This window comes from Hydra vulgaris, chromosome 03 (assembly GCF_038396675.1).
Source record: "Hydra vulgaris chromosome 03, alternate assembly HydraT2T_AEP".
Taxonomy (NCBI): Eukaryota; Metazoa; Cnidaria; class Hydrozoa; order Anthoathecata; family Hydridae; genus Hydra; species Hydra vulgaris.
Genome location: NC_088922.1, coordinates 19,600,883 through 19,617,722, shown reverse-complemented (window position 1 = coordinate 19,617,722; position 16,840 = coordinate 19,600,883). Strand labels below are relative to the sequence as shown.

The 16,840-nt window shown below is 26.6% G+C and overlaps 2 protein-coding genes across 3 annotated transcripts; both read left to right on the top strand.

Annotated features, from left to right (window-relative positions):
- The first annotated feature begins 653 nt into the window (after positions 1 to 653).
- On the top strand, positions 654 to 1,977 carry LOC100198507 (serine/threonine/tyrosine-interacting-like protein 1). Its single transcript, XM_065792588.1, has one exon. It carries the CDS (start codon positions 681 to 683, stop codon positions 1,587 to 1,589), a length of 909 nt encoding a protein of 302 aa, XP_065648660.1. The 5' UTR covers positions 654 to 680; the 3' UTR covers positions 1,590 to 1,977.
- Positions 1,978 to 2,260: 283 nt separating this feature from the next.
- LOC100203317 (xylulose kinase) lies at positions 2,261 to 14,082 on the top strand. 2 transcript variants are annotated; one of them, XM_065792587.1, is made up of 7 exons: positions 2,261 to 2,374; positions 2,477 to 2,741; positions 4,277 to 4,415; positions 12,459 to 12,646; positions 12,946 to 13,219; positions 13,296 to 13,607; positions 13,738 to 14,082. In XM_065792587.1, the coding sequence occupies exons 1-7, from the start codon at positions 2,358 to 2,360 to the stop codon at positions 14,034 to 14,036; spliced, it is 1,494 nt and encodes a 497-aa protein (XP_065648659.1). In that variant the 5' UTR covers positions 2,261 to 2,357; the 3' UTR covers positions 14,037 to 14,082. The 2 variants fall into 2 exon arrangements, with proteins under 2 accessions (XP_065648659.1, XP_065648658.1); XM_065792586.1 differs by having other exon boundaries at positions 2,261 to 2,394.
- The last annotated feature ends 2,758 nt before the right edge of the window (positions 14,083 to 16,840 follow it).

Genomic DNA, 16,840 nt, shown 5'->3' with positions numbered 1-16,840 from the left:
TTTAATAATATATCGTTCTATTTTTGGTTTTTGATTTTGAAGCAGGCTATTTAGTAATTTAAAAACAATTTAAACTTTTCATGTTTTTAAAGATTATTAAAAAAGGTATAATAAAAATGTTTGAAATATTTTATAGTAAACAATATGTGTATAAAGTACTGTTTTATAATGCTACATTCAATATACTGTTTTTTCTAAATAATGCGTCAAACATTTTCCAACAATATGAAATAGATTATTTAGACATCAGTTTCCCTTTATATTTTATATGATGTAAAAAAATCCAGATAATATCTAATTATAAATCCATTTGCTATATATAAAATTAAGAACATGCATAAGCATACAAATTTAGTAAACATAGCATGCAAAGGCATGCAACTATCCTAAAATTTGGCTTGGAAGCTCGAGCTATTTTATAATAGCATTATTTTGTTTAAATTAATAAAATAGTATTAGTAGTAGTAGCAGCAGCAGCAGCAGCAGCAGCAGCAGTAGTAGTAGTAGTAGTAGTAGTAGTAGTAGTAGTAGTAGTAGTAGTAGTAGTAGTAGTAGTAGTAGTAGTAGTAGTAGTAGTAGTAGTAGTAGTAGTAATAATATAAGTACCCTTATATACGTGCATCGTGTATTATTTCCTTACTTATATTAGTAATAATTATATATTTATTATTTCATTTCAGATGAATGGTATAAAACTAATTGAGCCTATTGAACTTTTTAATCTCCTCAATCAAAGTATTGGTGATAAGTCTTGTGTCAATGGTGAACATTATCTTATTCTTTATGACACACGGAATCTAAAAGAATATTCTGAAAGTCATATTATAACATCTTTTCACATTTCGTTTGATGGTCATGGGTGTTACATGTTTCCTTTTAATATTGATCATAGCTCCATTAAACATATAGTTATAATGGATAATAAAACATCATCTTTAAAAGAAGCAAGCTCAGGTATAAGTTGTGCAAAAGCTATTTGGAATATGATAAGCAAAAATGAAGTGATGTTGGTTAAAGGTGGCTTTGAAGATTTTAGTGCATTATACCCTTTCTTGTGTACTAAAAAAGTTTTATATACTCAACGTGACATTTCTCACATGATAGTTTATCCATTGGAAATAGAAAATGGTTTCTTGTTTCTTGGAACAACTAAACAAGCTTTGAATAAAAATGTTAATTATGATCTGAAGATAAAAGCTTATATCAATGTTACTATAGAGTCAAATAATTTGTATTTGAAGAATGACGATGAGTCTTTGCCACAATTACTTCACATTCCTGTTAAAGATGAGGTTGGTGAAAATATTTATGATTATTTTCAAACAACCTGTTCTTTTATTGATGAACATAAAAAAAACAAGCATAGGTTACTCATTTACTCAAACTTGGGAATTAGTCGCTCTGTAACAATTGTGCTTTGTTATATGATTTATTGTTATAAGGTTTCTTTAAAGAAAGCTTTTGTCACACTTAAAACTTATCAGAACTCTGCATGTCCACATCAAGATTTTATAAAAAGTCTAATGCAATGGGAGTTTGATGTGTTGGGTGAAAGAATTACTATTCTTGAAGATGGTATCTTTAGATGAAATTAGTTAATAATTGATGTTTATCATATATTTTATTATGGAGTTAGATTAAAAGATATTATAAGGATTTTAAAAGTCAAGGTTTTTTTAAATAGTTTTAAAAGTATTGTTAGTTGTGAAGAAAGTTTTTGAGAGATTTTGTTTTTTAAGAGTTTTTTATTGTATATATGTATATATTTGTTTAGAAGTAGGCCTTAAAACAAAGTGTAAGTTCATTAATAGTATAGTAGTGGTGGTTGTTTAAAATAAATTTGCATATTCTACCTATTAGCTTTTATTTTATTATATAGCTGTTAGCTAATATAATATATAGTATGATGTAGTATAATATGAAGGGCTTATTGTGAAACAATGACAAGCCACAAAAACAAATATTTGAGAAAAATGACTTTTAAGTTTTTTTTAAATCTATAAAATCAGTGCTTACAGTAAGATGATTTTATAATTATAGCTCCAATTTTAAGAATTGTGCCTTAATATCTTTTTGGCTATTGCGAATACTTTTTATGATTATAAAAATGATAATAACTCATTTTTGAAAAAAGTGTGGCTTGTCATTATTTCACAATAAGCCCTTCATATATATATTTACATATTTATTTATTTCAAATTCTTTCTATGTTCTAATTCCTGGATTTTGCTATTGAATTTTTTAATAAAAACATTTTGATTTTTTTTTTTAATGATAATAAAGAACAAAAAACAAAATGGTCGGAAAATATCTTGGTTTAGATTTAAGTACTCAATCATTGAGTGTTATTGTTGCTGATGAAAGGCTGGATATTGTATGGAAAGATTCCATTAAGTATTTTGTTTCACCAGTTCAATTAATTGTGCTAAATTTATTTAATAAGCTTTTTTTATTATTTCAAAACATATTTTTTTAGGTTTGATTCAGAATTAAAAGAGTTTAATACTCAAAATGGTGTACATCGGCATAACGATGGAGAAACAGTTACTTCACCTGTACTCGTGTGGGTTAAAGCTTTAGATATAATTTTGATGAAATTGGCAGAAAGTGAGTTGTCCTTAAAAGAAATTGAAATGATCACTGGATCTGCACAGCAACATGGCTCAGTATTCTGGAAAAAATCCTCAGAAATTACTTTAGCTAATCTAAATGTGCATGAAACCTTAGTTGATCAGTTACAGGTTGATTTTTTAAATTATTAACCATTGGCTGTTTAAAGCGTCAAATTAAAAAAAATATAGGTCTTGCTTAGAAAGTTCAAATAAATAATGAATGAGTTTGTTACAAATTTGGAAATTTTTTAAGGTTAAATATATTTTATTGAGGTTTAAATAGATAATTCCATATGTGAAAAAAGTAAAGCTGTTTTACTATACCCTCCCCCCCCCCCCTCCTCTCCTCACATATTTTTTTTCTACCAGGCCTATCATTGTGGATTTTATAGTGCCTTATTTTTGAAAAATAAAGTTCTAGTGGTAGAAAAGAGCTGGTACTTGATAGTAAGATATAATGGATAATATATTATATACTATATAATTATGTATATTCTTGCTATTTATACACACACACATACACACACACATTCAGTTATTGATTTTATTTTGTCTTCTTCTGATTTTTCATTTGATCTGAATTTTGGACAGCTTTTACTGATTCTACGATTGTCATTATTGCTTAGAGATTTTGCTGTATTAAAGTTGATTTCACAAAGACTGCCAATAAAATAAACATTTTAAATTATTATCTATAAAAATTTTAACAAAGGAATCTAAATTTGAAACCTGATGTCTTATTCTGTACTTTCAAAGCTTAGCTAAAAATAATCTAAAAATATGGAAGAATTAGAACTTATCTGTGAATAATCTAATTATTTTAACTTTCAACACTTTCAATATGCAAAATTATGAAATAAAAGTTGTTGCTGCTATAAATAATTTTTGGCAATATAGTAACATTTTATCGGTAATATATGGATTACAGCATCATATTACTTTAGTTTCATAGTGATTTAAATAAACAACTCAATAGTGAAAATAAGTTGTTTATTAGACATTTGTATGATTACTGGTAGCCCAGTTCTCCATTTTATTATTTCTCTATCATCATTAGTAAGGTCTTTAATTCTAAGTTCTAAACAAAATTTGAGTTTCAATGGATCATTGCTGATTGTTCATTATGATTTTCTGACATTAATCTGTTTGTTTTTTTAGTTTTTCATATTTATGAGCTCTTCCATCCCTAAGAACTAACATTAAATTCAGGTGTTTTAGTCACAAAGAGAGGTATCGACAACAGCCTGTACCTGACACACAATATTATCTTCTCTAATTAGGAAAATGACTAATAAAATTTTTTTAAACTCAGTAAGTATTTAATTAGGCTACTGCTGACATCCCAAAACTGTATTTATACATTATAACTGATGCCACAAGGCTATATTTTTACTCCACAACTGTCATAAATAAACTTCATTTATACATCACAATTGATGTCACAAAACTACATTTTTACTGCACAACTTTCATCAATAAACCTTATTTATACATCACAACTGATGTCACAAAGCTATATTTTTACTCCATAACTGTCATGAATAAACTTTATTTATACATCACAATTTATGTCATTAAGCTATATTTTTAAATTGTAAAATGGCTATGGAGGTAGGATTAAAAAAAATTATATCCTTGAATATATTTAGTAATTGTTTGCTCAGGAATGTTTTGAACCACTGGAAGTTCCTGTCTGGATGGATTGTAGTACAGCTAAACAATGTTCACAGTTGGAAGATGCAGTTGGTGGCAGTATCCAATTAGCAAAACTTACAGGATCTCGAGCTTTTAAAAGGTTCACAGGTAATATTCAAGCTATTAAAAGATTTAGATGCAAGTTGTAATTAGTAATGTTTGCTAGATTGTAACATTTAGTATTTTCAGGATAGATTTATGCTTGTGAAATTTTATATATTTCTATACATTTATGCAATTTTTTATTTATTATCAAATAATAAATTGTTTATTTTTTGTTTTTTCTTTGTGTACCTTTTTACATTTTTACTTCACTTTTTTTTTATTTTTCATACAAACAAAACTTTATCTTTTTAAATGTAATGACAAACATTGGTGCTATATAACCAACTCTACAAAATACTCCAATATGCGTAGAAATATATGATTACAAAATTGACTGCTTCAACTTGCTACCTTGGTTGCCAGGATGAATACAAAAGTTGTTGCATTGCATCAAATTTTGTCTTTCACATATTGAAAATATTATATTGCTGAGAATGCACCACAAGATAACTAGTAAAATGTTTCATTTAAGCAATTATAAATTGCACAACGCGACTTTTAAAATAGTAATTATAGCTTGCTTTTCAATCTATCACTTTTACTCTATAACTCTATCATTATTACTATTCAATTACTCTGTTACTCTTTTTAAAATCATTGCCTTCCTTGTAAATTGTTTTTAAAAAGTTTCAGATTGATAAATGATTTGATTTATTGCAAATATTCTTTTGATAATTCTTTTGTGCACTTTGATAATTTTTTCACGTCACTTGGTAATTCCTTCGCACCACACATAAGGCATTATAGTTAACAAGTTCACAACAGGTAATAACATTTTTATCAGAGTAGTCAAGCTTAGTTTTGTTACAAAAAATGAATTTCCTCACTGCAAAAACCTATAAGAACTTATCATGGACTAAAATTGTATATTTTGATGTTTAATATAAACAATAACAGGGATCTTCAAAAGTATGTCAACCTGGGTCTCAAAAGAAGCGTATTTTCATAGAGATTTTAAAAATGTTATTCATTTGTAATAAAAATAAGTATTTTTTATATTATTGCTGAATAACATTCTGTTAAAAATTTTTAAGAGTCTTTAGCATTTTTCACATAATTTTTTTGTCAATAAATTTTAAGGAAAAATATTTGTTTTCTAAAATCTCTATGAAAATATGCTTCTTTTGAGACCCAGGTTGACATTCTTTTGAATAACTTTTTTCTCGAAAATATTAGAGACTTTACCCCAAATACTAATGATTTGAATCTAAATATCTTTACAACTTGACATGGTGGTAAAAAATGAGTTGCATATTTGAAATCAAAATGAGAAATGCTATACAAAAAACAAATTGTTTGCTCGGAACCAGAAAAAATTTTTTTTTTTTGTTGACTTGTATAGTTTTTAGTTAGAGACTGTTGACAATTTCAAAATAAAACCAATGAGGCTATTTCATCAGTTCTTAACTGGCTGGAAGCTAACAAAATCTTACTAAAAAAACCCAAATAGTAGTCTTTAAAACTTCAAAAAAATCAAATTCAAACTTCAAAGAAATCAAAAAAATAGTTATTAAAAAAAACTAACAAGCAAAGCAGAAGTTTATATTAATGGAAAGACTTCTTAATGGAGAGAGGTATTAACTTCTTTAAAATTAGTAAAGTATCTCGGAATTATGCTGGAACTAAAAATCAATCCTTAAAAAAAATTTCTTTCCTTCAAAATAAAGCCATTAAAATTGCCTACTTTCAGAATGGCCGTTTTGCCAATGTCTTATTGTTATATAATTTATCACAGGTTTTAAAACTACATGACAAAATCAAACTTATGAATTGTATCTTAGTATGGGATTACATGCATGGTAGACTCCCTAATGCTTTTCCTTCCTTTCTTCTCCCAAACCAGTAGCAAACACTCCTATCACCTTAGATCCTCATCATCATAAAGTTTATTTGTCAAACACAGTTGCATAATAAAATAATGCACCAATTGAACTAGTAGAACCCCACTTCATAAAAACTGAAAACTTGAATTCATGATCTGCTTTTTTAAGTTAAATTAAACAATATCTTTACATCTACTCATAAAATAAAGTAGTATCATTACCATACTTAATGTCTACTCTTCATTAAATTATTATTTCAATATTTAGCATTTATTACTATATTTATATTTATTAGTATTTATATTATATATTTAGTGAGTATTAGTATTTTTTTTTCATTCTATTATCTTACTCTAATTCCATAAATTTTGACTTTACTTTGTAATACTTATTTTTCTCCTACTACTCATACTATTAAATACTATTATTGAATACTTCATTTTTTAATCAGTTATTATTGTTATTGTTATTACTATTGTTATTATTATTGTTATTATTATTGTTATTATTATTGTTATTATTATTTTTATTATTATTGTTATTATTATTTTTATTATTATTGTTATTATTATTGTTATTATTATTTTTATTATTATTGTTATTATTATTGTTATTATTGTTATTATTATTATTATATATAGATAGGGTTGCCAGATGTCCTGCTTTTACGAAGAAGAACACAGTAAAAAAAATAATTTTTACAGGTTTGGTGCTGTATTCTCCTCTATAAAAGCTGGGCGCCTGGCAACCCTTTTTGTTCTTTAGTTGCTGTTTTGTGTTTGTCTGTTATATTATTATTATTATTATTGTTATTATTATTATTTTTTAATTATACCATTAGATTATTATTTTGTATGTTCATTTTCTTACAAGGTCTCTGCTTCAAATTAGTTTTTTACTATTTGCATTGTCCTTCACAAAAATATTATTGTAATATTTATACTATATTATTAATGGTATTTTTCTTTTGTGAAAAATATATATTGATTGATATTTATTTATTAGTTAAGTAATTCCTTTAAGAAACTTACTTATTTAATTAGTAACTTAGCAACTTATTTATTAAATTATATTAAATTATAAATTAATTTTAGTACTATTTATTTAATTACAATTTTATCAACAAAGAAATCATAATAATATTATAAGTGTAAAAGAAATATTTATAAATAAATGAAGTAATGATTATAATTATATAAATGATTGTAATCATACTCTGCAAAGTGCATATAAATATTTGCAATTTAAAATTTGTTATTGGATGATTTAATCAATTGATTTCACTTTCCATTTACTTTTTGTTCATTAAATATATTCTAGAATAATTTGCCAATTTTTTTGAATTTCCACACCTCTTAGTTGTCAGCATAATGAGAGGAAAATGTGTAAAAATGTTGTTTCTGTTTCCAAAAGATAGGTTTTAGAAAAAAAGCGTGTTTTTTTTTTTTCTTTTAAATTGCATCAAATCTTTTTTGTTCATCAAGTACTTTTTTAATTTAATGTCTTATTTAAAAACTGTTTTTATTCAAATTATTTTATTTAGAATTCAAATAAACATTTGTTTTACTGTTTTTAATGTAATTACTTTGTTTAGAATGTAAACAATTGCTTTTTTTTTTCCTTTTTTTTGTTGCTATTTTTATTTTAATTCATTAAATTTAGAACTTCAATAAAGCTTTCGTTTTGATGTCTAATTTTAAATCATTTTAATTCTTTTGTTTAATAATTATGTAAAACGTTTTTTTTTTTTATTGTTGCTTTTATTTTAATTATTTTAACTAGAATTTAAATAAAAATTATTTTATCTACAGTGGACGGTCATATTATTAGTTACACTTGCAAAAAATATTGTATTAACCATTATAAGCTTTTTTACATATTCTTATGTTAAATTTTTATATAAATATTAGTGCTACTAGCTTAAATTTTTTTAAAAAGTAAAACACTTATTTAAACACTGTAACTATTTTTTAGCATTTATTTATAAAAACTCATAATACAAAATATTTTTTAGTATATTGTTTGGGCGCCTTTTGCATCAATTACTGCTTGTATCCTTCTTGGTATACTTTAGATGCAATTCTTTACATTTGCTTTTAATTCCTGATCATTATGCCAGGGATTATTTTGTGAATCTATGAGAGTTTTTTTTTTGGTTTTAGTGTCATGCCCAATTATCCGCTTTAAAAGTTCCCAGGCATTCTCTATTAGGTATAAGTTGGGAGAATTGCTAGGCCATGGTAAGACAGTAACATTTTTTCACTCTAAACGTCTTGTCACTGATTTAGCTTTATGGCATTGGGCAGAATCATGCATAAAGATGCATTTATATGCATCAGGAAACCAATCATGAGGAAATAATTTGGTAGCTAATACTTTTATATTTATTCTGGTTTTTCATCCCTTCAACTATATAAAGAAGGCTACTGCCCTTACCACTTACAACTGATCACACCATCACCTTTAGAAGGTGTTTTACCGTCTCCATAACACAGTCTGAGCTATATTTATCTTCTTTCCTTTGTCTAACAAAAGAAGAATTATCCATTAATATTTCAAATTGAGACTCATCTGTGAAACACACCTGAAAACATAAAAATAATAATATAAAAACTCATATAAATGTTTTAATCAGTGATGCTGTTGTAATAAACAGTTAAATAAGTATTTATTTACATTTTCCCAATTTTCAGCAGAGATATGTTGGTGTTGTTTAGCCTAAGTGAAGCATTTTAATTTTATTGCTGACATAAGTTTAGGTTTCCTCGAAGGCCTGTAGCATTTAAACCCCAGTTCTGCTATTCAATGCCTTATAGTTTTGTTAGAAATCTTGATACTGGTTTCTTGTATGATTTTAGTAACTGCTTTTGTACTTTTTCTTTGGTTTTTAACACAAATGTAATGAATTGCCCGTTCATCTCTCAGGGTGGTGATGCATGGCCTCCCACAATTTCCAATTCAGGCACTTTGTACAGGTTTTTTTTTTTATCAAGTTTACCCTTAATTTTGCTTACTGTCATCACAGAAACTTTAACTAAGTTTGCAATTTTTCTTTGGGAGTGATTTTAATGTTTTAATGAAGCAGATATTATTGAAATTTTTTTGTTTGATATATCTTTAGCTTTTCCCATTTTTACCAAAGTTCAAATATTTTTAGTTAAAATTACTAATTGATGTATAAAAATGAGTCAGAGTCACAAAAATACCAAACAGTTGACAAAAGTTTCATTTATTACACATACATTGTTGCACAAATAATAATTTTGCAAAGAATATGCAAGACATATTTTTGCAGGTTTTTGCATAATCTAGCTTTTCCATTCTAAAAATTGCCACAATTATTTACAAATGTTACAACTTCATTAAGATAATGTGAAAAACTATTATTGATATTAAAATCTTTAAGAATGTAAGAGTAGAAGCCAATTTATACATTTAAAATCTATATTTAATTGTAGTTTTTGTGAAAAAACAAACTGTAGAATTTAAATAAAAATTATTTTATCTAAAATTTAGATAAAAATAATTTGTCTACATTAAATAAAACATTCATTTTGCCCTTCTTTTTTTAATTTAATAATTTATTCAAAGTGTTCTTTTCGCTGTTTTTATTTTAATTTAAATAGCAAATAAAAAAGAATTTTTAAAATGGCGCATGCCAGCCTAAAAATAACCATCCAACCAGCGCTTTTTTGTGCGCTTGCATTAAGATTTAAACAGAGAAGACTGAGGTCTATTTGTCCATTTCATTGAATAAAATTACAATTAAGCTAGAAGCATTATATGTGTATAATTACATGATTTAAGAGTTAAAAAGTTAAAGCAAAATAAGCAAGAAACCCATTTTACCCTATTGAAACTACCCCATTTTACCTCATCGCACATTAAAATGTATTACAATCAAAACTAGGTTGATTTTATTGTTAATTTAAAGGCCCTATTTGTCGACAATAAGATCAGATACAATAAAAGCTTTAGTTCAAAGTTTTAATTATTAAGTACCAGTTTCTTATGTTGTAAGGTAAAAAAGTTAGTTGAAAAAGATGGGAAAATTTGTATTTACCTTGTAACAAAAATGGTGCCTGAAAAGTGGACTATAGCTATGTATTTGTAAAGTCCTGCTGGATTTTACAAACAGATAGCTTAGTCCACCTTGATTCAATTGACTATTATTTGTGACCTAAGTACAACAAATATTTTAATTTTAAATCAACAAATATTTTAAGATGTTACTAGGTCATTTAAATATAATTATACTTCATGCTTACAACGATTCAAGCAAAAATATATATAAATTTTAACCTTCCACCCTAAAAAATCTATAAAATCATTTAATTCTATGTTATAATTACAAACAAGAAACCGTGTTATTGAAATACCTGCATTCTTTGTATAATAAAGACAAACAAAACCAAGTTTGACTTACACTAAAGCTAATGAAATCAGGTTGTCATCTTGATTCTAGATCATTACTATTTATGAAAGTAAAACTTGCAAAATAATTTTTAAAGTTTTGACATCTCCACCAAAAAAAAACAATTAAAGTTTTGACATCTCCACAAAAAAACAATTAAATGGATTGTATTATTAATTATCAAATGGCTAATTATTAATAAATATCAAATTTATTTGAAATGTACCAATTGAAATTCTTCATTTTTGTTGCTCTCTTTATTAACTCACATTTCTTTATTCTTTTTCTCTTCCTAATTTAACAAATTTTACTTTTTATTAAATACTGGCATATTATATGGATATGTATGTGTATAAACATATATGTTTGCTATTTATTTATATGTTGGTATACAATATTTTAACATGTTTATACAAACTTTAAGAGTTTAAACTGAAGATGGTTTAACTATAAAAACATTAATGATCAAATAATAATTAATAAATTGATGGTTAATACAAACAGACAACTCTTCCATATTTTTAACTGTAGTTCCCTTTAATTGACTGCACTGTTATTGGAAATAGATTCAGTTTTGTCAAGCTACCATTTCGTTCAAATCAAGACAACCAGTTTCCTAAATTGGAATTTAGAATTCTACAAGTAATTAATTGTACAAAAATTTGAACTAGTATGAGGCTCTTTTATTTTATTAATCAAAAGTTACTAAATAAAGTCTTTTTTTTTAAGGTTTATTATTGTAAATATTTATTTTTAACTTAAACCTAAACTATTTCTTTAACCCTGTGATTGTATTACTGATTAAGTAAGAAAAACTCTATAGTTCCAATCAAGGAAACTTTGGACTATTTGTTATATTACTGCAATATCGTGCTTGTTGCAATTAATAAGATTATGTTATTACTTGCATTTTAAATCCCATTGTATTAAACATGAAAAATCATTTAACCCACAGAAGTATAGTTTACCCTGTGCACTCAATGTAGATATGTGGTGTGACTCTAACAAACAGGAAAATAAGTCTGATCTTAGACAGAGATTAAGAACATTAAGTGTAAGGGATAAGGTTTTTCAGAGAATATTAAGGAAGTTTGGTTATGTTGAGCAATGATGACGCAAATGATTTAGCCATGTAGAGAGGTAGAAGCTTCAGTAGAAAAAGGTTAAGGTTGAAGTAAGAAAACTTGGAGTGAGTGCATTTCATATGGTATGAACAAACATCAGTTTGAGATTATATGCTTGAAATTATAAACAGGAGAGGCTAAGTCAATGATGATGATGGTGATGATAATGATAATAATAATGATGATGATGATGATGATGATGATGATGATGATGATGATGATGATGATGATGATGATGATGATGATGATGATGATGATGGTGATGATGATGATGATGATGATGATGATGATGATGATGATGATGATGATGATGATGATGATGATGATGATGATGATGATGATGATGATGATGATGATGATGATGATGATGATGATGATGATGATGATGATGATGATGATGATGATGATGATGATGATGATGATGATGATGATGATGATGATGATGATTATACATACATATAAATATATATAAAATATAACATGAGTTTTAAATTAAAATAATGTTTATTTAGGATGTATCATCATTTATGCAGCCCTGGTCACAAACCTGGCCCTGGTTTCAGCTACATTTTATCAAACATATATATATATATATATATATATATATATATATATATATATATATATATATATATATATATATATATATATATATATATATATATATATCATCTGTTGTTTATAGGCAATCAAATAGCCAAAATATATCAAACAAATGAAGACATTTATTTGAACTGTGAAAGAATTTGTCTAGTTAGCAATTTTTTGGCTTCTCTGTTCCTTGGTCATTATGCACCTATTGATTATAGTGATGGCTCGGGTATGAATTTGTTAAATATTGCATCAAAGAAATGGGATGATTGCTTACTCAATGTAAGTGGTTAACTTAATTGCATACATACTGTAAGCCTACTTTTGTTCAAGTTAAAAAAAATTATTTTATTATAATTATAAATGCAATATAAATGTTTTGGTTTTAAAAAAGGTATACCTTATTTTCTTAAATTTTCTTTATTATTTAAAAGTTTTTTCATTATACATTGTAAATCTTAAACATTTTTTGTGTATTTTTTTGTTGTTTGTTTTTGCAAACTTGGTTATATTTAATATATTTTATTTTTTATTATTTTTTGTTTATATTTATAATCTTCACATTAAAAAAATTAAAATAGGCTTGTGCGCCAGGCTTAGCTATGCGTCTCGGAGAACCAGTTTCATCATCAACAATTATAGGAAATATTTCAATGTATTTAGTCAAGCGTTTTGGTTTCTCTCCCACTTGCAGACTTGTTGCATTCACAGGAGATAATCCATCTTCATTAGCTGGATTAAATTTAACAAGTGGAGATATAGCATGTAGTTTGGGAACTAGTGATACACTTTTATTATGGACGCATAAAGCTGAACCAAATATAGAAGGAAGCGTATTTGTTAATCCACTTCAAGGTAAATTTTCAAAATGCTATGATTTTATGCTTATTCAGAAATAGGCGTTGAGACTATGACAAACTAGTTCATTTAGATGAAGAGTTTATGACAATGTTGTGCTTTAAAAACGGTTCATTATCAAGACAGATAGTTTGTGATCAACATTGTGGTGGTTCTTGGAGTACATTTAATGAGATGTTGAAAAAAACTAAACCTGGTAATAATCATAAAATCGGTCTCTACTTTCATGAGTTAGAGATACTACCTGAGGCGCTTGGTGTTTATAGATGGAATGATATAGATGAGTTAGTAAATTTTTTTACAAGTGAAGAAGAAGTAAGAGCAGTTCTTGAAGGCCAGTTTCTTATAAGAAGATATTATGCTGAGAAATATGGTTTTGCAATTGGTACTTTTTTCATTATATAATTTTTTGCTCTTTATCAATAATTTTAATTAATTTCTAATTTAAAATAGAATTTTTATTTATCATATATTTTATAATTTTTAATATTATCTTTATTATTATATTTTGCAAGGGCCAACAACGCGTATTATAGCAACAGGTGGTGCATCAAATAACACCTCCATCTTGCAAGTTTTGTCTGATGTTTTTGGTGTTCCTGTTTATAGGATAAAAGAGGAGAGTAATTCTGCTTGCTTAGGTTGTATATATCGTTGTGCTCGCGTCAAAAAGGTTCATGTAATTTCAAATCATGTTTTAGTTTGTTCGCCAACAGTAGCAGATGAAACGTATCAAATAGTGTTAAGTCGTTATTCGCGTTTATTAAAAACTGTTTTAAAATATTCAGAAAAATCTAATAATGGTAGTAAATAAAAGGAATAATTAGGTTTTTATTTTTTAAATAGTTAAGTAAAATAAATATTTTAAAATATAAATAAAAAATAATAAATAGAAAATAAAAACAGATAAATTCTTTTAATAAAGAAGTAGAAATTTTGTTTAGATTTTTATCAAAATTAAAATTATATTGTTATCTAAAATACTTCCTTTGTAACATTAGAATTATTGAATGAGATAAAACTCAACAGTAAATTAAATAAATTATAGAATGTAATAGTTTTAAAAGTAGAATAGAAAAGTGGAAGATATTACATGAAATGTAAAGAGAGTACCGTCAACCGGGGTGACTTCGGACGATTTTCGAAGAAAATATTAAACTGTTTCATTAAAATCAATACAAAATGGAAATATTTTTGTGGATCGTACCACTGTAATTATAAAGAACATGTAGAAATTTTGGCTTTCAGCTTCCCAATATGATATTAGCATGAATAAACAGTCTGAAAATCAAAAAATTCAAATCAGGAAATGGGGTGACTCCGGACACTTGAAGCTTGGGATTTTCAAAGTTGAAATTTCAACATCAAGGATTTTAAAATAAATGTATAACTATGTAAAAAAGCTACTTGATTAAAATTTTTTTATTTCAAATAACAAAAAAACAAAACAAAAAAACAACTGGTAAACTATTTCAAATACACATATAATTAATGATAAAACTACAATGATTATTCATTATTTCTACTCCTAACTTTAATCTCGATCGTTTAATGTTAGAAGCATTTCTGCCAGAAATATTGCTTTGTTTCATAAATGAATTTAACCAGTCATTTCCAGGTATCTGCAAATTGCTACTGTTTTACCCGCGATGATTTTTGAGGAAATCAAAAGCCATCATTTTGACTTCTAATCTTCCGATAGGAAAACCCTAATCAGCAACAGCTTCTAGCATTTGAGCAATGAGTACCTCATCTGCTTTGTTTATAATTTTCTGGCCTCAAACCTTCTTTAAGGTGGGTTTTCTAATGTGATCATGCAATGTTGATTTTTTGACTTTATGCTTATCAGCAGCTTTTCGAATACTCATGCCTTTACTGTGATCTTCTATAGCTTTTTTTATATCTTCTTTAGAGCTTGTTCCACACAACACTTTAAAGTTTAGTTTACGTTTGTAGCTTCGCGCCATCGCTAAGAGAAACTGAAGTAAAATAATAAGTAATGCTCTGTCCGAAGACACCCCGCTGTCCGAAGTCACCCCGGTTGACGGTAGCGCTTTCCTAAATTCCCTGACTAAGGTAAAGTAAGTATTCCCTGACTAAGGTAAAGTAGTATTCCCTGACTAAGGTAAGATAAGACTGAGGACTTATAAGTTTTTTTTATTAATATAGTTTATAATTATGTTAAAAGTTATAGTAATGTTTTTAACCATTGTGATTTACATTTAAAATATAAATTTTATGCAAATCTTTTGCATTTAAATGACATTAAAATGCAATTAAGATTTATCTGTTATGTAAATTTCTAACTTCTCTTAGTATTTTTTTAAAGTAACTTTTTGTTTTCAAAATTGTATAATTGGTGTCAAAATTGTATATCAGTGTCAAACTTCTTTGGCGGGTTAGTAAAAGCTTTGATTCAAAAATGGTTTTAAATATATGAATTATTATCGCAAATAAAATGTTACACTATTTTAAACAAAAATGATATTCTGGTGTACTTTTAGGTTCGGTAATGTTTTATATATAAGTTTTACTGTTTACGTATTTATCTCAAAAGTAATGACTTAACAACATACCCAACAAACAATTCGTAACTTAAATGTAAAAGTAAGATTCATCAAAGAATATTATAATCAATAGAGAAAATAAAAAACTCTTTTGCGTAGGGTACGGTGAAGCTAGTGGTTTTATAGACACCGAGTATGTACACGATTTCTCTCTTAAAACTGGAATTCTTATTTTATTCATAAAAGCATCGAATTTAAAAATCAATATTATCATTTTTATCGTCCCCATGAAGGGGGCGTTTGTTCAATTTTGGAAAATTTTCCAGCTACCCTAAGCATTTTAAACCCCTTCCCTTCCCCCGTTTATTAATTTTTACTTGTTATAAACAAAAAAAACTCGAAATTAAAAAAATAATCATTGTAAACCAGCCATAAAAATATATACACGGCGGTCATATTGGCTTTAAATGCTCCCAAAAGCTTTTTTAAAGAAATGCGAATATTTATCAAAACTTGATCCAAAACGTCAGCAAATGATTCTATTTTTCGAAAAATAACAAATATTATAAACTCTAACACTAAATTAGGGTTATAAATACATTGTTTAATTATATTTTTTGAATCAAAAAACAAAGTTTAAACATTTTTCATTCGTTTTTTTAATATAATTTGCTCGTTAAAGTTATAAAGATATTGAAATTCACTATAATTAAAAAAACTGTTCTTTTTCTTGAAGTAATCAGCTTAATAGACAACATGGCGACTAGCTTAAGTATCAATACACTTACTTAGAAAGACAGCTTTTAATCTTAAATTCCAGTTTACAACAATATGTCTAAATTAGAGTTATATAGCAAAATAACCATCAAAATGTCTGTTTTTAAAAGAAATACAAATATATTAACGACATCACTAAAAAGAAGGGGGCAACTGAATAAGTGCGAATTTCATAACTGCGAATCTGCATAAGTGCGAACTGGCACAAGCGCGAACTGGCATAAGTGCGCCAAAAGAATTTGCAAACATTGGCATAAGTGCGAACTGGCATAAGTGCGAACCAATTGCAAAAACTGGCATAAGTGCGAACAGGCACAAGCGCGAATTAGCATAA